The sequence below is a fragment of the Urocampus carinirostris genome, chromosome 10 (assembly GCF_059441175.1).
Source record: "Urocampus carinirostris isolate Australia breed hairy pipefish chromosome 10, RoL_Ucar_1.0, whole genome shotgun sequence".
Classification (NCBI taxonomy): domain Eukaryota; kingdom Metazoa; phylum Chordata; class Actinopteri; order Syngnathiformes; family Syngnathidae; genus Urocampus; species Urocampus carinirostris.
In genome coordinates, this window is record NC_142358.1 from 25,798,691 (window position 1) to 25,822,761 (window position 24,071).

The 24,071-nt window shown below is 40.4% G+C and overlaps 1 protein-coding gene across 1 annotated transcript in view; it reads left to right on the forward strand.

Moving 5' to 3' along the window:
- Window positions 1-23,639, forward strand: part of sgpp2 (sphingosine-1-phosphate phosphatase 2) — a 28,604-nt gene extending 4,965 nt beyond the window's left edge. Inside the window, exons 2-4 of the mRNA XM_088344947.1 lie at window positions 5,868-6,047; window positions 19,099-19,188; window positions 21,359-23,639. Of these exons, the coding sequence (XP_088201073.1) occupies window positions 5,868-6,047; window positions 19,099-19,188; window positions 21,359-21,898 (810 nt within the window). The 3' untranslated portion in view covers window positions 21,899-23,639. The remainder of the gene's footprint in view (window positions 1-5,867; window positions 6,048-19,098; window positions 19,189-21,358) is intronic.
- The last annotated feature ends 432 nt before the right edge of the window (window positions 23,640-24,071 follow it).

The window sequence follows — 24,071 nt, forward strand, 5'->3', positions numbered from 1 at the left end:
TGTCGTAGCATACTTTACCAAAAACTAAATACAAAAATCCACCACATTCAGAAGCATAAACCGTTTCAATAGAAACTATGCCATTACTTAGTCATATTACTATCCTCTATAAAGGAACAACTGATACTAATGTGGATTTCTACAGCATTTTCACTGTATTTAGGTAAAATATGTCCGTTACACTATAATAATCACAGGTGGCTCAAACAGGGAGAAGCACGACATTGACATGTGGTTTGGTTGGTGTCTGATGAATGAACCTATGTTTTATTCATCATTTGATTGGCAGAGCAAGAAAGCAATATAAACTGTAGCTTAGAAACAAACATGGTCTTACCTTAAAGTATAAATTAATTCTTCATTGTTTGAATAAAATCATCAATAGATAGGTAATCCTCCATTATTAAAAAAGTCCATGCAACAAGAAAAAAATAAAATACTTAAGGTCTTGACTTGCTGTTAGGTTTCTAATACTATCAATAATTTTATTATTCTAGGGTGGGAGTGTGCGGCAAATCAGAATACTTGGTTTCACTATTGCCCTCTGCCATGAGGCAAGAGAATTGTGTGCATCATTTTGCATCTGCAGACAGACCGTAATATGTTACATACTAATTGTAATAATAATATTATTAATATCATGTAAAAAGTCTACAATGTTGAAAAAGAAAATCTAGAAATTGTGAAATTAAATGAGAAAGAACTTGGAAAATTTTTACTCTATTTTTAATTTTATATATCCATGCTGACAGCTGAGGCACAGCCTTACCTTACCTCCGTGACTGCATGTCAATGTCATAAGGTAACAGACCCAAATGCAAACAAGCAGTGCCATTGTGAAACTATAAAAAGTTATTAAAATGAATACAAACACATAATCAAGCCCAATGGTTGTCACAGTTGCCATGGCGCCCAATTGGCCATAACTCTTTTTGAGCGCAGTGCTTTCACTCACCCTTTGTCAGTCCGTCAATGAATCTTTGCACTCGCAAGACGTGGGTTTTGACTCTGTCTGGTATCCCGTTTGTGTATACTGTCCGGTATTGATCCCGTCTGTTTTGTCCTGTTTTGATTTCGGTCTCCGGTCTTCAGTGTCTGGTATCGTGCCAGTCATTTTTGTCCTGTCTGTTGTCTCCAGTCTCCTATATCAGTTTCCTATATCTGTTATCAATCCTTTCAATCCCGTTCTATCCGGTATTGACATCTGTCCGGTATCGGCTCGTGTAACTGGTATCGATCTTGTTGGTCTCTTGCTTTCTGTTGTTCCACACCAGACTTCTGTCTTTCTTCTTTTGACCAGCGGTCGCCGAATCACTGGCATTTTGTGTTAACGTGCCTGACTGCCCCATTTCCCGCAAAATAAAAGCTTGTGTGAGAAACGTCACGCATTTGGGTTCTCCTCCTGTTCCGGTTTTTGACATTGGATTCCTTGAAATTATTTATAAGAGTATCTTAAAAACTTGAAATTAAAAAAAGCAAAACATGCTAATAAAAATATGGATTTGCTATTCTATTCCTATTTATTAAAACAGATTAAAACATGGTTTATTCCTACTTAAATTATTTCAATATGTTCAATTTCTCATTAAGTAATCAAAACTCAAAATTGTCTTTATTGTCATTAACATAAAATGCTAATTAAATGTATTTTGCAATCCCGGTGTACAGTGTTTATAAAAGAAGTTAATGGAATAAAGTAAAAGCGAATTTGTATAAACACAAGGTCAACTTTACTATGAAATCTTAGTTGCACATACGTTGTGCTGTGATAATTGCAGGCGGAAGCAGCAACTACAGAAACAATATACATGCTAGTGTTTTATCCTACAGAACTCACACGCCCTTTGTTGTGTTGACAGATCAAAGTCCAAACTCAGAAGAGCCTGAATCAGAAATAGCACACAGGGACACGTGTCCTAATGTCTTATTTTGTCCATAAGCCGACGGTCTCTTGCTCAGCCTTTTAATGTGACACCTCCAGAGGCAGCAGAAAGATGATGGCACATTGGCATTACACAGCGGCTATCATATCAAATCATATGATATCATGCACACTTTGGCTGCATACTCTGAATGGAGACGACGTGTTCCCACAGCGTGTTGTTGTTGTGTGAATGCAACCGTGGTAAATAGGTGAGGTCGGGCATGCTTAAGGGGATCAACATTGCCTGCCTACTGTTTATTGTCCGTTTCATGGTACCAGTTGTGTTCCTGCCAGTAGGTGTCAATGCAAATATGGGATGGAATAACATTATTTAGAGGAGTGACGGCTGGTGAGGTATATGTCTCGTGAGACAAGGTCAGATTTACGAATAAATGAAGCTTGATTTTATTCATTATTGGATTGGCAGAGAAGAAAACTAACATATACACAACGAAAAACATGTTTTACTGTCTTAACTTATAAATCAAGTCTTTTTTTGACTCTCCCTATATTAGTTTTTGAACAAGCAGCCAATACATTGTGCACCTGGCAGAAAATACTTGGGAGCCTTGTTTAGGTCAGAGACTTGTTGTATAACTCACATAACTCTCAGTCAGATAAGAGTTAAATGGCAACCCAACGTGTAGAAACAGTCAATACCTCAGAACATGAGGACCAAGTACAACTTGAGAATGCATCCAGGGGATACCTACCTCGTACAGAAGCGGAGATCCTTTTAATGTATCCCTAGTACTTCTCAAGTTGATTCACATTCTGGGAATATAACCCGGGCCGCAGCAGTGAGAGTGCCAAATCCAAGCCATCAGACCAACAATTTTTTACAATCTCTAAGTCCGTCTTCAAACAGGCAACTAATGGAGAAGGTGCATCAGGTAGACCCTTGTTTAGGTCAAAGAGAATTGTGAAAGGAATCACAGAAGTCTCAGTCGGATATGAATTCAAATCCAACTACTCTGGTTGTAACAATCAATACCTTAGAACAAATACAGAAAGTACAATGCATAAATGCATCCAGAGAATAGTTACCTTGTAGAGTACAGAATCAGAAAACCATTGAAGCTTCTTTAAGAATTCCCGGTAAAGCAGAAGTTGATTCCCTGATTGGGAAAATGAGCCCAGGTCCCTGCAGTGAAAGTACCGAAGCCTAGCCACGAGACAACCAGGGACTGTAAAAGCAATTTTATTTTAAAATCCCTTAGTCAGTTTTTAAACAAGCAACCAATGGAGAATGTCCATCGGGCAGAAAATACTTGATAGCCTTGTTCAAGTCAAACAGACTTGTAAAAGGACTGACGGAACTCTCAGCTAGATAAGAATTAAATATCAAACAAGAGGACAAAATCCATTTATTTTTATACCGGTTTTCATATATTTAATACCTAATGTTAAGAAACCTTACATACCGATTAAGGAGGATCGTGGTTCAAAAGTATTGCACAGGGGGGATTAAGGAAACGGGTTGGGAAACACATCAACAGGCAATTTCATTTTTAGCTTAGCTTCTAAAAACTTTTAACTTCAACCCACACCGTCTCCCATTCATTAAATATGAAAGGCAGCACTTTTAATAAAGCAAAATAAGGTAGGCTGCTCTTCAAAGGGTCACCTGGGGATGGGAGAAGAATGAAGATGTTTTTTTACACCATCATATGTTCACAAACAACAGCAACATTTTTGGGGAAAACTTGGAGCCCACGTTGGAAGTGAGCGTTGATGACAAACAGGGTTGGGTAGGTTACTTTAACTGGATTGCTTTCAATTACTTTTGGATTACTCCGATACCAAATATGCTAATAAAAGACAAAATAAACTAAATATGAATACAATTATGACTCACAACACGTGGTAAGCTTTCTCTCCTGGCTTTGATCTCTTTGATCTGCGGCAAAACTAACATAAAATGCGACAGAAACAAAATGAAAATAAATCCAAACAGCTTGCCAACATCATTTTTGCCGTTCCATGTATCCCGTTGATCCCCAAGCCTGCATAAAATTTAGTAATTTTATTCATATTTCATTTCTTTTGTCTTTTATTAGCATATTTGGTATTGGAGTAATCCAAAAGTAATTGAAAGTAATCCAGTTAAAGTAACCCTACCCAACCCTGATGACAAACTTGCTCTCTCGATTGCATCTTAACTGCAGCACTGTGGTTCATACCGTCTCTTATTATACCGACACTGTAATGACTTATTCATGGAGATGTGGTTGGTTTTATAATGCGGCCTGATTGAGATCGGTAGTTGAAGTCATCTTGAATTTTACAGCTTGCGTCAGTGGTTCTGAACATGGGTTCGATAGAATCCCAGGGGTTCGGTGAGTCAGTCTTAGAAGTTCAGTGGAGCCTGTGCCGCCGAGGTCAAAACACACTGACTCATCATGTCTATACGCAGTGACATGCTTTTGACTGATACTTCCCTGCACAAGACTCATCTCCAGAGTGGGTGACATAGCTTTTTATGTTTGATGTTGAGGCAGTAGAAGTCAATGATGAATACCTTTGACAAAATCATTTAAATTCAGCAACATCAAGTTCAACAGCAACGCTTCATAAAAACAACGCTCTCCGTGGGTCGGGAACTGTTTTGATTCAAAGAGCTATGACATCCAAATATTTAGATTTTTGGGAGCCACACTATATATTTAAGGACAAAATTCAACAAAACCACTGAGTCCGCTCTTAGACAATGGGCAATAATTTTATTTCAATAATGTTATAATGAGTTCATAAAATCATAATAATGTCAGCCGGTGTCCCACATCCCCGCAGTTATCAAAATCGGTGAAGCTCATTTGGATTGTCATTTTTGTCGTAAGTAATGGTTCAGAACAAGGTGCAAGCAGAGTTATTTTGTAAAAATGTCTCAAAATGCTTTAAACAAGAAGGATATGGACTTAGTTAAGGAAGTGCGCCCCTGCCACTCACCTGATCCAATTGCTTTGGGTGCTTGGCTGGTGTTTTCGGGTGTTTGTTTCGTGGGTTTTCACCATAAAGTGTCCCAACAGTGAGAATGGATTGTTTAATAAGCTTTTCATTTAAAACAATTCTTAGCCAAAACAGAGTCTGTGTGTGTAACACCGTGAAGTGTAAACTGGAGTTGACACTTTGCCCTATATATTTTGGACTGCATGCACTACACTTGGAAAGTCAAAGAAAATAAGCCAGAGGTAAAAAGAGCCATATCTGGCTCACAAGCCATACGTTCCTAACGCCTGCTCCAGTCCAAACACTTTGGTGTCAAGAATTTTTTATTTTTTTATTTTCATCCCATTTATTATTTTTGCGAACACACCTTTTCGAGGATGCTGGACATAAAAACAAAGAAAAGGAACAGACTTTGCAGAGAAATTTACATGTGAGTAGCACTTTTCAAAGTGAAGCCATGCCAATCTGAACTGGTCTCTAAGAGGTCACACTGATTTGCAATTCCATGATTTGTGAGTTCATGCATTAGCCACTCATTTGCACATCTGTTCTCTTCTACACTACCGTACTCCATTGTTATTGTTATTGTATAGTGACTTGTTTACCTGACTGCCCATTTTCCACATCTGTTCAGCTGCTCCTCTTGCACTCTTTGCACTACTGTATAGCACTCATAGCTATAATTATTTAGTATATTATTTAGTATTTTCAATACTCCAACTCAATACTACATATTTATATCTGTACATTCAAGGAAACTGTGCGGGTCAGATGTATCGACATTTTGTTCTGTATACATGTGTGAAAGAATGACAATAAAGTATATCTGAATCTGAATTATATTTGTTGGTTTTGTGTTCTTGATTTGTGCACTTGTAGAAAAACTATATGTCCTAAATCTGGGGGTTCAGCAAATGCGCACATGAAACTGGTGGGTTCGGCAGCTCCAACAGGGTTAAGGACCACTGGCTTATGTTATTCTCTTCCTTTGCAGTTGGTTATGTACGTGGGCCAGGTGATGAAGGATGTGCTGATGTTGCCCCGTCCCAGCTCGCCTCCGGTGGTGAAGCTGGAAACGCGCGTTGACGCTGAATACGGGCTTCCATCCACCCATGCCATGGCTGCCACTGCCATCTCTTTCACTTTGTTACTGAGCGCACCGTCCAGAATCCAGGTGAAAATCACTCAAACAATCAATAACAAAAATTGGGAAACAAGCATCCCTAAGAGTAAAAATAAACAGTGGCACTTCCGCATACGAGTCACTCTGGTGACGAAAAATTTTAGATATGAGATTTCAAGATACGATGAGGGCAGCACGGCGGATGAGTGGTTAGCGCGTCCGCGGCACAGTTCTGTGGTCATGGGATCAAATCCAGCTAGTTAAACAGGCTAGAGTTTGCATGTTCTACCCGTGGTTATGTGGGTTTCCTCTGACCACTCCGGTTTCCTCTCACATTCCAAATACATGCATGTCAGGTTCATTGTCCGGTCCAAATTGTTCCGAGGTGTGAATGAGTTGTCTGTCCCTGTGTGCCCGGCGACTGGCTGGCAACCAGTTCAGGGTGTCCCCCGCCCACTGCCCGATGATAGCTGAGATGGGTTCCAGCACCCCTTTGAGGAAAAGCGGTGAAGATAATGGATGGATGGAAGATACGATGATATTGTCTCCTGAAAAGTCATTCCAACAAAGTGAGGCAGCTTAGATCATTATATTCTCATCTCATCTCATTAGCTGTACCGCTTATCCTTATTAGGGTCGCGGGGGGGCTGGAGCCCATCCCAGCCATCTCCGGGCAGTGGGCAAGGGACACCCTGAACTGGTTGCCAGCCAATCGCAGGGCAGATCATTATAATCCCTGTTGAAAATAGCTAATGCGCATCAGCGTCTCTGTTTGAGCGGGACCATACAGAAATTACCGCGTCAACATCAAGTACAATGTACAAATACTTCTTAAGTTTAGGAGAATTTTAGCCTAGATATAGAAAATTAAAATACTAATTGAGAAATGCTTGAGAAATGAGAAATTTTAGGTACGGGCTTGATCTGGGAACAAATTATTTAGTAGGTAGAGTGCCTACTGTAAATTTTTGACCGGTGCTACCAAATACTCTAAATCTTACGTAGTTTACAGTTTATTGCAAACTATTACATTTGCATTTTGTATAAAAACTGAAAATCAAAAAAAAAAAAATCAAACAGTGCTCATTTTTGTGTTGACAATGTTTATTGTTCCCTGGTTATTTATAGAGCATTAGTTCCATCTGCTTGAAACTTTCAGGAAAAAAACAAAATAGTTAAAGTTAAGTTGCCAGTAATATGCAAATACACACACACACACCTAGGGTGAGGCAGTCACTGAAGGAGCTCTCCAGAGTAGATACGGTGTCCTGCATGGGATGGGAGATGTTCCTAGTCAAGGATGACAGCTTAGCCATCATCCTCCTCTCCCCTACCACCTCCACTGAGTCGTGGGTACATCCCAGGACGGAGCTGGCCTTCCTGATCAAACTGTTTAGTCTTTTCCTCTCAGCCATCAAAATGCTACTCCCCCGACAGACCACTCCGTAGAAGATGGCTGATGCCACCATGGATGAATGTTACATTAACTCAACTGATCACTAAAAAAAAGCAAAGATACTGAACAATAGCACATTTTTTGTGTAGATAAAATTGGGCAATTTTTTTAGCACATTAGACAGTCTCACAGCACAATAGTGTCCGTGGCACATTGGGTTAAAAATAACTTCTGTTGGAGCCACTTAGTACTTAAAAATGGCACTTTTAATGATTATTGATTTTGATTATTGCTCCAGCGAAGGTCGGGGGGTCCTGTCCCTGTGCGTTGAGCCGACCAGATGAACCAGGTTTTTCCAAAATTGGCGGTCTTGTGCCAGCTGTTCTGCATCCTCTACAGCAACTCCGTGTTGTTGGAGGTTGCCCGCAACGACGTCGAGCCATCGAGTGCGGGGTTTCCCTCGTGGTCGTCTCCAGCCTGCGGCCTTTTGGTCAAACTGTCAGATGGTCTGGTGGTAGACGAAGGACATGGCCAAACCAGCGGGTGCGGCGTTGTGCGACCAAGGAAGATGCTTGAGGCTGGCACGTGCGGGCTCTGAGCTCTTCATTGGAGACAAGCTGGGGCCACCTGATGTTCTCGATGGTTCTGAGAGCCCTACTATCAAATCCGTCGATTCTTGTGGCCAGGGTGTCGTTCAGGGGCCATGTTTCTGAGCCATAAAGCAGGATAGAGAGTACGGCGAGGTTGTAAATGCGGAGCTTCGTCTTGCGTGCGATGGTCTGGTGCCGCCAGAGTGGTTTCCAGAGAGACTGCTGGCTTTTAATGCTACTTTGAAAATGATTTCAAAATCAGAATTTTCTCTTCATCCATTCTGAAATATGATTCGCAATCTTTGGCAGCTCTGTATTGTGAATTGGGGTACTTACTATTCATGATCTAGATAAAAAAAATGCATTTGCACTATATAAAAATAGATCCCTTTTTAAAATTTGCTTTAAACAGGTGAGTGTTGCTTAGAAACGTGAACTCCTCTCCTGTAGCTAGCCAACTAAATGCTGAGTAGGCGTGTTAACATCATGCCTTATTGTTCATGCATTCTATTTTAAGCCATTCAATTATGATCGACAAGAGATTTTCTGGACTGCGAGTGACATGAATGGCATAAAGTATTGAATCAATTCCAATTTTGTTAGAATATTACATTTTGTCACTACATATAGTCATAATTGTGTGAGTTTTCCAGTTATATATTTTTCATTTATTTAACCATCACATTACTATTTTAATCAAGTTAATCATTTAGTAGTAATCAATGCACCTAATGATTAGCCACATAATCGAATTAACTTAGTTTCTGTCGCTATAATATATCCATATATATATATATATATATATATATATATATAGTTGTTATAGTCTCTACATTGTTTTCAGTGGTGTTCAAATTTATCGTTGGGTGGGAGGCCATTAGTCTTATCAAGCCCTACATATTCAGTCTCATCTTGCGACGCTGATGTTGATTTGAACATGTGGCGGAAGTAAAATTCTGTTTTCCAAAACATACATTCATTGTTGTGCTCGTGAGGTTTTATTCTTAACTTTTACCTTGGGGTATGAATTTGTAAATATCTTAAAAAAACAAAAAAAATACAATGAATATTAAAATAGTAGGGGCAGCACGGTGGTGCAGTGGTTAGCGTGAGTGTGGCACAGTTCTGGGGTAGTGAGATCAAACCTTCCTGCGTGGAGTTTGCATCTTCTCCCCTTGCTTGCATGGGTTTCCTCCGGGCACTCCAGTTTCCTCCCACTTTCCGAAAAACATGCATGTCAGGTTAATCGGCCGGTCCAAATTGTCCCCAGGTGTAGATGAACGAGTGAGTTGTCTGTCTCTTTGTGCCCTGCAACTGGCTGGCAACCAGTTCATGGTGTCCCCTGCACACTGCCCGAAGACAGCTGGGATGTGCTCCAGCACCCCCACAACCCTACTGAGGATAAGCAGTGCAGATAATGGATGGATGTATTTAAATAGTAAGTAAAAACACATGAGCTATCATATAAATGTGCATTTAAAAAAATACTTGTAGATCAAAAATTGTGAATTTAATTTACATAACTGAGCCTCACCTACATGGAGCTGACATTTTGGTCCTTCATCTTGTTGCTACGAGGACGGCAAAACCTTGAGAAAGGCTTGGGACAAAACTGAAAAGAACAATGGTGCGGTTTGGTCACTTTGAGTCTCTGTTGTTAGTATTCTTCCCTGTACTTTTTAGCACTAGTTGATTGCACTACACAATGAAACAACATCAATGGGTCAAATGATACACACCGTCCCTTTGAACAGTGATCCCCAATCTCCGTGAGTTACAGACGCTCCCCTACTCACGACCATTTGACTTATGCAAAACGGTAGACACGAACATTTTTTGGGGGGATGTCGAAAAATATCCAGACTTTGCTGTAAGTTAGATGTTGTATTGTGTGCACCTTTTTCCGAGTAAAGGACAGTACTGTAGTGCTTCTTTCCAGCGCGTGGCGCTGTAGGCGGTCACCCAGCATTCACCTCGAAGGAGAAATCCGTCTTCTACATCCTAGTTTGTGTGTAATACACTGCACTGTATCTCTAGCACGCTAAGAAGGTTGACATTTTTATAGTTTAATATCTTATACATCCATTCAATATGGTTGGCGTAAAGTGTAAAGAAGAGGCGAGCCAATTCTTTTAGAATGAAAATGGAATAAGACAGCTTGATGCGGTTGAGAAAATGGTTGGACCGCTTTTTTTTCCGTTCACCTTTTGCCACAGAGGAGGACCTCTTGAAGCGCATCTTCCAAAAGTAAGTTAAACTCAACTTTATTTATCTTTATAGTCAAGTCATGATTATTTTTAATAGCCCGTAATCAGAAGCAGTCTCAAATGGCTTCACAGACCACAAAAGGCCAACGCCTAATGTGTAGCTTTGTTTTTCAGTACTGTTTATTATTTTATAAAACGTTTATTCTTCAGTTTCAAAACAGCAATTACTTATACAAGCCTTAAACATACTAATATAAACCAAATATATACAAAATATAACACTGAAACAACTTACGAACAAATTCAACTTACGAATGATCGTCCGTAAGTAGGGCAGCGTCTGCATTTGGTATTAGGCCTTGCAGAAAGAGATAATAAACATAATTTGTTACAATTTTTTATCTGAGTCGTGATGATGTTTTAGTTAGATAAGTGGCTGGATACTTTCTGTTTCGTCTATACGATTTAACACAATGTCAATGCCAATCACCCCAAGATGGGACCATTTTTTACAGCAAAGCAAGCTGAGGGCTCCCACTGAGTCAGTCCTCCTGAGTCTCGAGTATCGTTTCACACTTTGTTCTTGTGTTGTCTTATTTCAGGGTACATTTGAACATTACCATAACAACCAGAGTGTGTTGCATCATGTTGCGGCAGAAAGGGTGTTTGCTCATATCAGGTTCTGTTGGTGCTGCGTCACTTGGATTCCATGAATATGTTGCACTTAACACAGTGGATTTAAGGTAATTATTGTTATAATTACCATGACAATGGAGAAAATATAACAGTATCGGTATATCTGCTACACAAAACTGTACGGATATTGTCAGTCAATAAACCGGTCTGTGATGCAGAAAAGGTTGGGTGGGCTCCAATGACTTTAAAGGTGCTGTGCAGAATTTGAAACTTTCTTACTCGCTAACGCCATCTTCCAGACATGGGGACTTGAGACTTAGTGACTTGGACTCGAGTCGACTCGAGTCGCTGTTTTTATGACTTGTGACTTGACTTGGACTTGGCAATCTAAGACTCGGGACTTGACTTGTGACTTGACTTGCCCAAGAAAAAAATACTTGGGACTTACTTGGGACTTGAAGGTGAAGACTTGAGACTTACTTGAGACTTGCACATGTGTGACTTGGTCCCATGTCTGCCATCTTCTGACCTGTGTCATCTCTGCACCTCTGTTAAGCACCTTATTTTGCTTGTGCAAGTATATTTCTTAGACGTGTTCGAATAATGCTAATAATTATAATGAATAATAATCGAATTGAACGCAGATTTGAGAAGGAAATTAAATGTTTTTGAGATGAAGTGTTTGAGAATTATTTTAGGAGTGACAAGATTGGATAGATTGAGAAATGAAATTGTGAGACGGAAGGTGGAGTAGTAGTGGAACTGAGCAAGCATATGTTGGTTTGGACTCATGGAGAGGATGGATGAGGAGCGAATGTTGAAGAGGATCTACAGAGCAGAAGTAAATGGAAGGAGACCAAGAGGAAGGCTGAGATTGACGTGGATGGATGGTGTTATAGTGCACTGCAGGAAAGAGGTCTAAATATAGTGGAAGCTCGAGTTCTTGTTGGTGATAGGAATGAGTGGAGAGGTCTTGTGAAAGGATAGTGGGATGTTTGGACGTGTTCTAAGGGATGGACAGGGAACCTGTATGATGCGGCAGGGGTAAACCAGTGAAAGCTGTCGGGCCCTACTGTTGAACAGAAGAGTGTGTTGTGTCACCCTGACCCGAGTGACATGGGCGCTTTCTTGTGTCCCGTTTCATCTGGAGAGACGAAAGCATGACCAATTTTGGTGCCAAGGGGCTTAACTTGTTTGGGTGTTTGGGCATTTGGGTTGGCCATGGTCCAAACATTTTTGTGTGTTTTTTGCTACTTTTTCCCTTTTTTTATTTGCTTTGTTTTTGTATTTGTTTGTCATGCTGATAGATAAATAGAACGATTGAATAATCTTTTTTTAACCTTTTTGGGGAGTAAGGGTTGGTGTTTAGACTATCTGAAGTAGGCCTCAATAAGGGTCAATGATAAGCTGATACTTTACTAACGTCTTATTATTATTACTTTAATTATTTTTACTGGAGGTTTATTGAATTGAACAGTGGGGAAAAAAACACTATTTGCAGAGCAACACCACCTTCTATCACACAGTCCATACTTGGGGTTGGACAGAAGCCTAGAAAGGGGCAGGGCCCGGCACTTGTCATCAGTCTCCATCAACTGCACCCGTCAAGCTGCAGTTTGGTCTCCTGATAGACTCGGGGGAGTCAATGACTGTCAGTCCTCATCCCCGCCTCCCGCCTCCTCCTCTTCACCGCTCCTTTGACTCATTATCACTCAAACGTGACAATAAAATGCTCAGGGGTTCAAGCATGGACTTCCTTAATTAAGATCAGTGTTTTAAAACTGTAATGAAGTTTGGCACCAAGTCATTTACTTACATCATGTACTCTTGAGTCTTGAAAGCTTTTGTCAAGGTTTAAAAATCCATATTAAGGAAGGCAGTTCATTTATTTTTAAATACCAGCAGAATTCCCCTGAAAACAAAGACAGTGCACTGCTCTAGATGAGTAGTGGACTGTTGCAAAAAGTCCTGAATGACTCCGAGGCCTGAGGGCGACTTTCCGGAGTAGGTCAAAGATCAGCAGTCAATCACAGGGCAACCCCCTCCTGTTTCTGGCATCCTTTGTGGCTATTGAAGAAGAAAAAAAACCTCTCTTCACGAACTACCAGTGAATAGGCTTCCAGCTGCTTGTAGACAAGAAAAAAAGAAGCAAAGGGGGCATGAATGCTTGAGGTTTCTTCTCTTGTGACTGTTATTCAAATGGAGGGGCAACAAAACCTGCAGCAGCAGGTAAAAGAGTGATGATGGAAGGACTGGTATTAGGTTTGATCATAAACTAACAAAGGGAGGGCGAGAAAATGCCAGTGGTAGGCTGTCAGGGCCTGCAAGGCCTTCTCTGCTGGACTAAAAAATATCAGATTCTTAATAATAATAATAATAATAATAATTTCCTTGTATTGTCATTCTGTGTAACAATGTACACAGAACGAAATGTCGATTGCACCTGACCCGTTGTAGCGAGCCGATGCAGCCGCAGCCACCAGAGGGCGCCGCTGACCACTTTTTAAGTCTTAGGAATGACTCGGCCGGGGCGCGAACCACCGACCTCCCAGTCTCAAAGCGGGCGCCCTACCATCTAGGCTACTGAGTGTGATGTTAATTATACTTTGTACATTAATATCCATCCACTTACTGTTCCGCTTATCCTCACTAGGGTCGCAGGGGTGCTGAAGCCCATCCTGGCAGGGGACACCCTAAACTGGTAGCTTGCCAGTAGCAGGGCACACGGTGAAATACAACCATTGACACCCTCACTCATACCTACAGAGAATTTAAACCTGCCAATTGACCTGGCATACATGTCTTTTGAATGTGGAAGGAAACCATAGTGCTTGGGAAAACCCATGCAGGCACAGGGAGAACATGCAAACTCTACACAGGGAGGCTGGTAAGTGAAAATGTACTTTATTTATACAACACTTACGTACACAAATGTCCTTACAGTGTACAAGTGGTTTACAGTATATAATAAAGTAATAAGCAATATGTAAAAAAAAAAAATATATATATACTGGACTGTCTCAGAAAATTAGAATATTGTGATAAAGTTCTTTATTTTCTGTAATGCAGTTAAAAAAACAAAAATGTCATACATTCTGGATTCATTACACATCAACTGAACTATTTCAAGCCTTTTATTATTTGAATATTGCTGATTTTGGCTTACAGCTGAAAAAAACTCAAAAATCCTATCTCAAAATATTAGAATACTTCCTCAGACCAAGTAAAAAAATAATTTTATAACAGCAAAACTAAATCAAACATTTGAAAATGTCCATTGATGCACTCAGTACTTGGTTGGGAATCCTTTTGCACGGATTACTGCATCAATCCGGCGTGGCATGGAGGCAATCAGCCTGTGGCATTGCTGAGGTGTTATTGATGCCCAGGATGCTTCGATAGCGGCCTTCAGCTCATTTGCATTTGTAGGTCTGGTGTCTTTCATCTTCTTCTTAACTATACCCCACAAATTCTCGATGGGGTTCAGGTCAGGGGAATTAGCAGGCCAATCAAAGACAGTGATGCCATGGTCAGTGCACCAGTTACTGGTGGTTTTGGCACTGTGGGCAGGTGCCAGATCATGCTGGAAAATGAAATCCTCATCTCCATAGAGCTTTTCAGCAGATGGAAGCATGTAGTGCTCTAAAATCTCTTGGTACACAGTTGCATTTACTCTGGACTTGATGAAACACAGTGGACCAACACCAGCAGCTGACATGGCTCCCCAAACCATTCCTGACTGTGGGAACTTCACACTGGATTTCAAGCAACTTGGATTTTGCTCTTCTCCAGCCTTTCTCCAGACTCTGGCGCCTTGACTTCCAAATGAAATGCAAAACTTGCTTTCGTCTGAAAAGAGGACTTTGGCCCACTCTGCAACTGTCCAGTGCTTCTTCTCCATAGCCCAAGTCAGACGCTTCTTCCGTTGTCTTGAGTTCAGAAGTGGCTTTACCATGGGAATATGGCTATTGTAGCCCATTTCCCGGACACGTCTGTGAACTGTGGCTTTTGATACCTGGACTCCAGCTTCAGCCCACTGTCTTTGAAGCTCCCTCAAATTCTGGAAGCGGCTCTTCTTCACAATTTTGTTAAGGCTGCGGTCATCTCTCTTGGTTGTGCAGCGTTTCCGGCCACATTTTTCCCTTCCGACAGACTTTTTGTGGATATGCTTTGAAACTGCACTCTGTGAACAGCCTGCTCTTTGAGAAATTTCTTTTTGTGTCTTACCCTCCTGATGGAGGGTATCAATGATGGTCCACTGGACAGCAGTCAGATCAGCAGTGATTTAGTTTACTGAACCAAGCTGAGTGTTTTTAAGGCTCAGGAAACCCTCGCAAGGTGTTTCGAGTTAATTAGATGATTCAGGTGATTAGTTGAATAGCCTACTTGTATACTTTTTCATGATATTCTAATATTTTGAGATAGGATTTTTGAGTTTTCTTAAGCTGTAAGCCAAATTCAGCAATATTAAAATAATAAAAGGCTTGAAATAGTTCAGTTGATGTGTAATGAATCCAGAATGTATGACATTTTTGTTTTTTTAATTGCATTACAGAAAATAAAGAACTTTATCACAATATTCTAATTTTCTGAGACAGTCCAGTATATATAAACAAATAAAGGACAATAAAAAATAACAGGATCGAATAAAACAATATATACGTGTCGTCATACTACTGTGTATTAAAAGCCATCATGAATGAGGGTTTTTTTATTCGGGATTTAAAGAGGCCCAGGTCAAAAATGAGACGCATCTTGATGGGGAGCTGAGTCCATAGCCTGGGGGTGGAAAGAGAAAAGGCTCGGTCACTTCAGCGTTCATATTTTGACCTAGGAATTTCCAGCAGAAGTTGATCTTTGGATCTTAGAACCTTACCAGTAGTTGGATTAGAACCCAGAACCTCTGAAATCAGCTGGTCCATACATATTTGTTAGATAATTTTAAACTTTCTGTCAGCTTCCTTTCATTCATTTTTCTTTCCCCTGGTTGTGCTGCTGCCATATGTGTGCATTCATATTTAAGCATTCAACCAATCACATTTCAGCCATTACTTGTTGTCAGGGTCATAAATCTGCCCGCGGGGCCTTCAGAATCAGTTCTGCAGGCCCTCAGGCAGTGTCGATAACGCTGTTTGTTCAGCCGATCAGATTTGCCTTTGTAAAATTATTTAAAATTTTTGTAGAACAATGTTTGTTTCGGATATCATTTACAACCATTACCAAAAATGGGCATGGATTAAAAAAATCTGTCGTCATAACTCTTTGACCTTTTAAAGGAAAATTGTGTAATAGGGAATTTTTCAATTAAATTATGTTTTATACATATGTATCCAACATATTTGATTTTGGGCATATCATAGTACTGCTTTTACTGTCAAAAGAAGGCAAAAAAATTACAAAGAAAAAAAATAAAAACAATTTGTGTTTAAATAGCTCTGATTCCACTGAACACTTTTAGTGGATGAAAGAAAACAAAATGTAATTGCTAGAAAGATTTTATGATAGCACAAGGATTCAATATGTTTTACCAGTGGTGTATCATCAGGGCCTGCAAGGCCTTCTCTGCTGGCCTCTTAAATATCTGAATCATGTGATTTCAATTTTGTCTATTAATACGTCTTAGTTAAAAAAATCTGTTAGCTTCCTTTCATTGCTTTCCCCTGGGTACACTGCTTCCAGATGTGTGCTTTCTTCTTTAACCACCCCTTAAAATTGCGACAGTCTGCCGTTGGACCAGACTGTTGATGAAAAAAGTCTTGTATTATCGAAAAGCTTACACTCTTAGGATTTAACATCCGATGACCGTCACAGAAACATCACGATCAGTCTGAAACAAGATACCTGAACAATTATAAAGGTGGTAAAACTAGTTATTTTCTAATTGTGAAAAGATTCCCCGCAAACATAGTCTAGTTATATTCATAAAAGTCCAGTGAATCCAACCGTGTAAACCATGTAAAATGCTTACTCCACTTCTAACGATAATGCCGACAGATGAAAAAATCCGCCTTAAAGCATTCCTGCACAGTTGGATGATTTTCGTTGTAATCCTTCTCTTTGGCTCCATAACTCCCCTTTAAAAATAGACATACTCGTCAGAGATTTCCAATATAACCCTTTAGCTTTTGACCTTTTGATTGACACCACTATTGGCCAATTGCGAGCATTTTTTTTACAGTCCTTAGCCTGTGTTAACCTATGAGGGCCTGTATTGAAAAAAAAGTCGTAACCAATTTGTCTTCAAAAATATTTAGCCAATAGAAACCGATTCAAATGTGGATTGACACATTGGTTAGCCAATTAAATTACGTGATTTCCTGCAATTTTAACCACCGTATTGAAATCAGAGCCGAAAATAAACATGCGCAAATGCAACCCGGGATCCATTTTTACAAGCAATTATTACGCGCAAGTGTGCACCGTCAGTAATTGTTTTCTGGTAAGAGAAGTCAGACATGCACAACTCCTTCACAATGTCGAAACAATAGCCAAAGTAAAATACACAAATGCAAAGTTTTTAGGGCTGTGAATTGGTCATGTCCAAATGGACACTTTTGCAAACGCCTAGACCTAAAAATAGAAAACTTTTCTAGATTGTGATCAAATTTTACAAGGTACTAGGCAAGGCTTCAAGCTATTGTCTCACCTATCTTCCAGCTAAGATGCTCATGCTACACTCATCTGCAGGCAGTTGACTGCAGGAAAAAACAGAAAGACAATTCAGGCGAAAATAAAACCATTCTATTTCTGTGCGTTCCAACTTAGATTACTCAATGTTAGTAGCACTTTCAGTTTGGGACAAAACGTCATAGTACTACCTTTCAAAAGAAAGCCAAACCGTCCATATTCTCCTAACGATTCGATTTACTTTGGGTACATCTTGGATTAGGATTTTAGGCAAATTTTACAGGAACGGTAAGGGGTTAACCAATCACATTTAAGGCAATACCTATCGCCAAGGTTAGAAATCTACCCCGAGGCCTTTACTATCAGCTCTACAGGCCCTAAGGCATGAAATAAATATTAAAGCTGTGGGTTTAGCCAATCAGATTCTGCGTTGGCGAGTCAGCGCCTTTTAGAAGGCGTAACGAAACATCAGCCGTTTCACAAAGTTTGATTGGCTAAGGAGAGGTAACTGAAGGTGAAGCACTGTCCACTGCTTCTGTCAAATGGACATTTTAAGCCCCCAATCGAATAAGCTCGACTTTTGCCACGAGCTTTGATGGTGATAGAAAATAGCATCTTGATGGAACTGAAATGCACGAATAATTCGCTACAACAGTGTAATTGAAATCTCATTGAAAAAAAGGATGGATATTGTGCACCAATAGGATTATCTTTGGGTGAGTAGAATGTGCCTACACAGACGCTACCCTACTTACGACCATTTGGGGTACAAAAAACAGTAGATACGAAAAAAAATTCGGAATATTGAAATATTGTGTGCACCTTTTTCTGAGTAAAGGACAGTACTGTAGTGCTTCTTTCCGCTGCTATCTGCGTGTGGCTTTGTGAGAGGTCACCCAGTATCCACTCGGAAGAAAAAAAATCAGCTTTCTTTTCCTAGTTCGTGTGTAAACATTCTATACTGTCTATACTATGTCTATACAATCTCCAGCGCGCTAAGAACTTTGACATTTTTATTATTTAATATTTTGTGTATCCGTTCAATATGGTTGGTGTAAAATATAAAGAAGAGGCGAGCCATTTCGTTTGAAAATAAACTGGAATAAGAAAGCTTGATGTGGTTGAGAAAATGATTGGATCACTTTTTTTTGGGGGCCACTTTTACCATGGAGGAGGACCTCTTGAGGCGTATCCCCCCAAAAGTAAGTTAAACTAAACTACATTTATCTTAATAGAGGATATTTATGAAATGTTTATTTTTTAGTACAAAACAATACAAGTCACTTATCCAAGCATACTTATATAAACATACTTATATAAAGCTTAAACATACATTTCATACAAAATATAGCACTGAAGCAACCTACGAACGAATTTAACTCACGAACGATCGTCCCGAAGTAGGGCAGCGTCTGCATTTCGAAATACTGCAATCATATGAAGTTATTATTGATGCTTTAGATGTGTCCCAACTGCAGCTGCAGTAAATGTTGTATAGCCATATAATAGTTATCGAGGGTTGGATTATCCAGACCTAGCAACACTAAAGGCCTAGGTGTGAAAAACACAGCTTGCCACCTGAAAATGCCATCATCTTGTAATCAGTAAACCGTCTCGTGTGTTTTTCCTTTTTGTCCTGGTGCCAGTTCCAGTTCGAGACAGGCTTGGTGATGGCGGTGACGCTGTCGACGATGGTGTCCTTGAGTCGTCTCTACACCGGCATGCACTCCGTTTTGGTGAGCTCGTTGCTCGCTCAGGCACACAGCATTAAAGATTTAATGCTCAATTTGAAATGCATTATTCATCTGCATCTGAACTGTCTGGCGTTGTCTCAAAATACCCACAGAAATGTTGGGGAGGTGACAAAAAATAATATAAGAAAGCTATCAAGCGGATGCCAGGAATATGATTCTCAAAGGATAATTTTGTAGAAATTACAAGGAAAAAAAGCTCAGATGAGATCTATAAGAATCGTGAATGCACATTGATCTCATGGTGAGATCTCGAATCTTAAAGAGACACAGTGTGTGTATTTGATGACTTGATGTCACTGTAATGCAGGGGGGAATCAAACTCATTTTAGCTTCTAGGAATTCAAGGACATGTAAAGAAATGCGCCAAAGAATCCGGGCTCGGACTTCAATTAGCTGCCCTTCCCCTTTGAGTTCTGTGTGTGTGTGTTTTTTTTAAACAGGGTGTTCCAAAAGTCGTTTGACATAGAATATCTCGGAACCTATTAAAGATAAATTCAGAAATATTGTTATTTCAATTTTTCCATGGGATGTTTAAAGATGTTCAATGTAAGCACCATTGGCCAAACAACACACATCAAATTAATGATGAACTTCAGCATTGTATTGTCAATGGTTGCAACAGTTCCTGTTAATCTTGGAATAGGGGACACATTAGACCAATCCTTTCACAAATCCCCACAAAAATAAAGTGTGAAATCTGGAGATATGGCTGGCTATGACATGACATTGTGATTATTCTGCCCGGACTGTTCATATCATCTGTCTGGCAGTGTTGTGGTCAGAAACTGTTCAACCCTCCGGCTCCCGGGAGGTAGGGACCGATCCTGTTAGAAAATGAAGTCACCAGACTCTCTCACGCAATTTACCCATTAACCAGTTTTCCATCATGTCGAGGTACGTCTCATAACTGCTGCCCTTTCAAAGAAGGATAGTCCTTAGACAGCACAAATAACACAAGCCGTTCCAACCATTGACAAAGCAATGTTTGACTATTGGCTTGATGTAGCTATCAAAGGAGAATGTGCAGAGTTTGCCCAGACCTACAAATACCTGGGTGTACAGCTGGACAATAAACTGGACTGGACTGCCAACACAGAAGCTCTGTGCAGAAAAGGACAAAGCCGACTGTACTTCCTCAGAAGGCTGGCCTCCTTCAACATCTGCAAAAAACTCCTGCAAATGTTCTATGAGACTGTTGTGGCAAGCGCCCTCTTCTATTGGGAGGCAGCGCTAAGAAAAAGGATGTCTCTCCTCTTAATAAACTGGTGAGGAAGGCGAGCTCTGTTGTGGGCACAGAACTGGAAAGCCTGACAACTGTAGCTGAGAGACGGGCACTGAACAAGCTGCAGTCAAACATGGACAATTCATTACATCCACTACACAGCCTTATATAACTCCAAAAAGAAGAGCAGCTTCATCGACAGACTGCTGTCACAGTCTTGCTCCACAGACAGACTGAAGAGATAAAGAGCCTCATGGCATGAGGAAGAAATTAACTCCAGCCGGGGGAGTAAAAGCCCACATTAAACCCCACCCCCACATTTGCATATTACTCTATTTTTATTACAGTGTGTATTTTCCGTAGCACTATTTAAATACTCTATGGCAAAACGTTATATTGGATATTTTTGTATTCTATATCTTTATTTTATTTTTATTTTTCAACACAAGGATACTGCTGGAAGTGTGAATTTCCCTACTGGGATGAGTAAAGTATCTATTTATCTGATGTGTGTCGTGTGACCAAACATGCTCACATTGGACATCTCTGAACATTCCATGTAAAATTTGAGATACCAAGCTTTTTGAATTTACCAGATGTTTTTATGTGCTTAATAATTTCTGAGATATTCAATGTCAAAATGTGCCCAAGACTTTTGGAATACCCCGCATAAGCAACATTTGACACATTCTGCTCAAGTTTTATAAAATATTCCATCGATAAATATTGACATCTTTTGTTTAGTCATCAATATTGAAAATACCATATCCCAAAGTGCAAACAGGTATCAGCTTGATCATCACAAATTTGAATCTGCTGTCAACTCTGGCAATTTGTATATTAAACACCATCAGATGGCTAGCCCAAATTAAACAAAGCAGTGCTAAATTATCCTATTTCTACTAGAATTAATCATTATTTCTCTTTTAGGATGTCCTCTGCGGGGTCTTGATCTCAGCTGTCATAATGTTGGTCACCTATCCCTACTGGGAAGCCTTTGACCATTTCCAGCTCACCAGCAGTGCGTCACCAATCGTGGCCTTGATGCTGCCTCTCTTCCTTAGTTACACGTACCCCGAGCTGGACCATTACAGCACCACACGAGGGGACACCACCACCATCCTCGGGGTGGGGGCCGGCTGTTCTATCGGCTATTGGCTCAACAACCAATTAGGAGAAACTTTTGAGCCCCGAGTGCTGCCGGCATCTTTGCCCTCACTAAAAAGCTGCACACTGGCGTCCGGTATCGCCCGTTTCCTGGTCGGAGTGGGGGCCTTAGTGGGGACTCGGCAAGTTGTGAAAGCAGTCAGCCTGAGTTTGTTGTATTGGAGGTACAAAGTACCGAAATATGACCAGAATGCCAGGATGAGGAAAGAGATTGAAGTTCCGAGCAAGTTTGCAACATATACGGCCGTTGGACTTGTTCATACTATACTTGTCAATAGAGCTTTCAATCTACTGGGAATATGATTAGAAGAAGACCAAGAAAATAAATGCTGCATCAGGTGCACCTAAAAAACCCAAATTGGCCAGACATATGAAAGAGCACCTTATAACCCAGTGCACCTAAGAGTGGGGGAAAATAAGTATTTTGTCAACCACCAATTGTGCATGTTATCCTACTTGAAAGATCAGAGGCCTGGAAATGTCAACATAGGTAAACATCAACCATGAGTCAATGTGGGGAAAAAAAGAGAAATCACATTGTTTGATTTTTAAAGAATTTATTCCCAAATTATAGTGGAAAATAAGTATTTGGTCAACTAAAACCAAGCAAAACTGTCTGTCAAAGAGGTCTAACTTCTTCTAATGAGGCTCCACTCGGTACATGTATTTATAGCACCTGATTAATCTCATCTCATCTCATTAGCTACACCGCTTGTCCTCAGTAGGGTCGCAGGGGTGCTGGAGCCCATCCCAGCAATCATCGGGCAGTGGGCAGGGGACACCCTGAACTGGTTGCCAGCCAATCGCAGGGCACACGGGGACGGACAACTCACTCACTCATTCACACCTAGGGACAATTTGGACCGGCCAATTCACCTGAAATGCATGTTTTTTGGAATGTGGGAGGAAACCGGAGTGCCCGGTGGAAACCCACGCAAGCACGGGGAGAACATACAAACTCCGCACAGGAAGTCTGGAGCTGGATTTGAACCCATGCAGGAGGTTCCCAAGACATGAACTGTGCCGCACATGCGCTAACCACTGCGCCGCCGTGCTGCCCTGATTAATCTAATTTTCAAAATAAGATATCTATCCAATGCATGAGTCAGTCACACTTCAAACTCCACTATGGCCAAGACTTAAGAGCGGTTTAGGGACACTAGATACAAAATTATAGACCTGGACTGGGCTGGGAAGACTGAATCTCAAAAATGTAAAATATTTGGGTTAAAGAAATCAACTGTGGAATATTAGAAAATGGATGACATAAAAGATTACAGATCTGGGGCTCCATGCAAGACCTCAACCTGTGGCGTCAAGATGATCACAAGAACGGTGAGCAAAAATCCCAGAACCACACATGGGTACTTAGTAAATGACTCACAGAGAGCTGAGACCACAGTTAGAAAGGCTACTATCAGTAATACAATGTGAAGCCAGGAATTCAAATCATGCACAGCCAGACGTGTCCCCCTGCTAAAGACAGTACACTTCCAGGCCCTCCTGTGGTTTGCCAAAGAGCCTTTGATGATCCAGAAGAGGCCTGGAAGAATGTGTCATGGTTAGATGACACGAAAAATAGAACCTTGAGTAGAACCACAGGATTTCGTGCTTGGAGGAGAAATAATACTGAAATACACCTGAAAAACACCATACCCAATGTGAAGCATGTGGGTGGAAACATCATGCTTTGGGGCTGTTATTCTGCAAAGCCAGGGCAACAAAGGGGTGGCTTTGTAAGAAGCATTTCAAAGTCCTGGATTGGCCTAGCCAGTCTCCAGATCTCAACCCCATAGAAAATCTGTGGAAGGAGTTGAGAGTCCATGTTGCCCAATATCAGCCCCAAAACATTGCTGCTCGAGAAAGATATGAATATACGCAAAATCCGGTTCATCATCGGGTGCATCAGAGAGTTGTTTCTCTTGTTGTGCTTTTCATGATTTTTTTTTTATGTCTTTCAGGACGACTTATGCTTTCTCCATTCTCTAACATTTGTTTCTGGCACTGTAAAAAGCATGTGATGATAAAAACAAGTGCCGTTTCATGTCATATGCATGTATCACTGTAGTTAGGTTTGCAGTGCCACAAAGCAGGTTTCACCAATGCTACTCAGGTTTGATTCCCGTTGCAATTTTGGTCAATGACATTTTAAAGGATTAATCATGGCACTCATATATACCCTTAGAGGTTTATCGATTATACACAAATACAGTATATATATGAAAAGTACATATTGTTTTTGGAGGGGGCGCTCTTTATCATCTGGTGAACCTTATAGTGCGGATAATATGGTACAATAGTTTTTATATATATATACATATATATTTTTTGATCCATGCATGTATAAATGTGTTATTTTTTTAACTTTTAAGAATGCTTTCCTTTTATACACAAATTCAGTGATGTGCAGTCAGGGGGGCAGGTGTCATCATGAGAATATAAAATTAAAAACATTAAATGTTAAATACATTCAGTG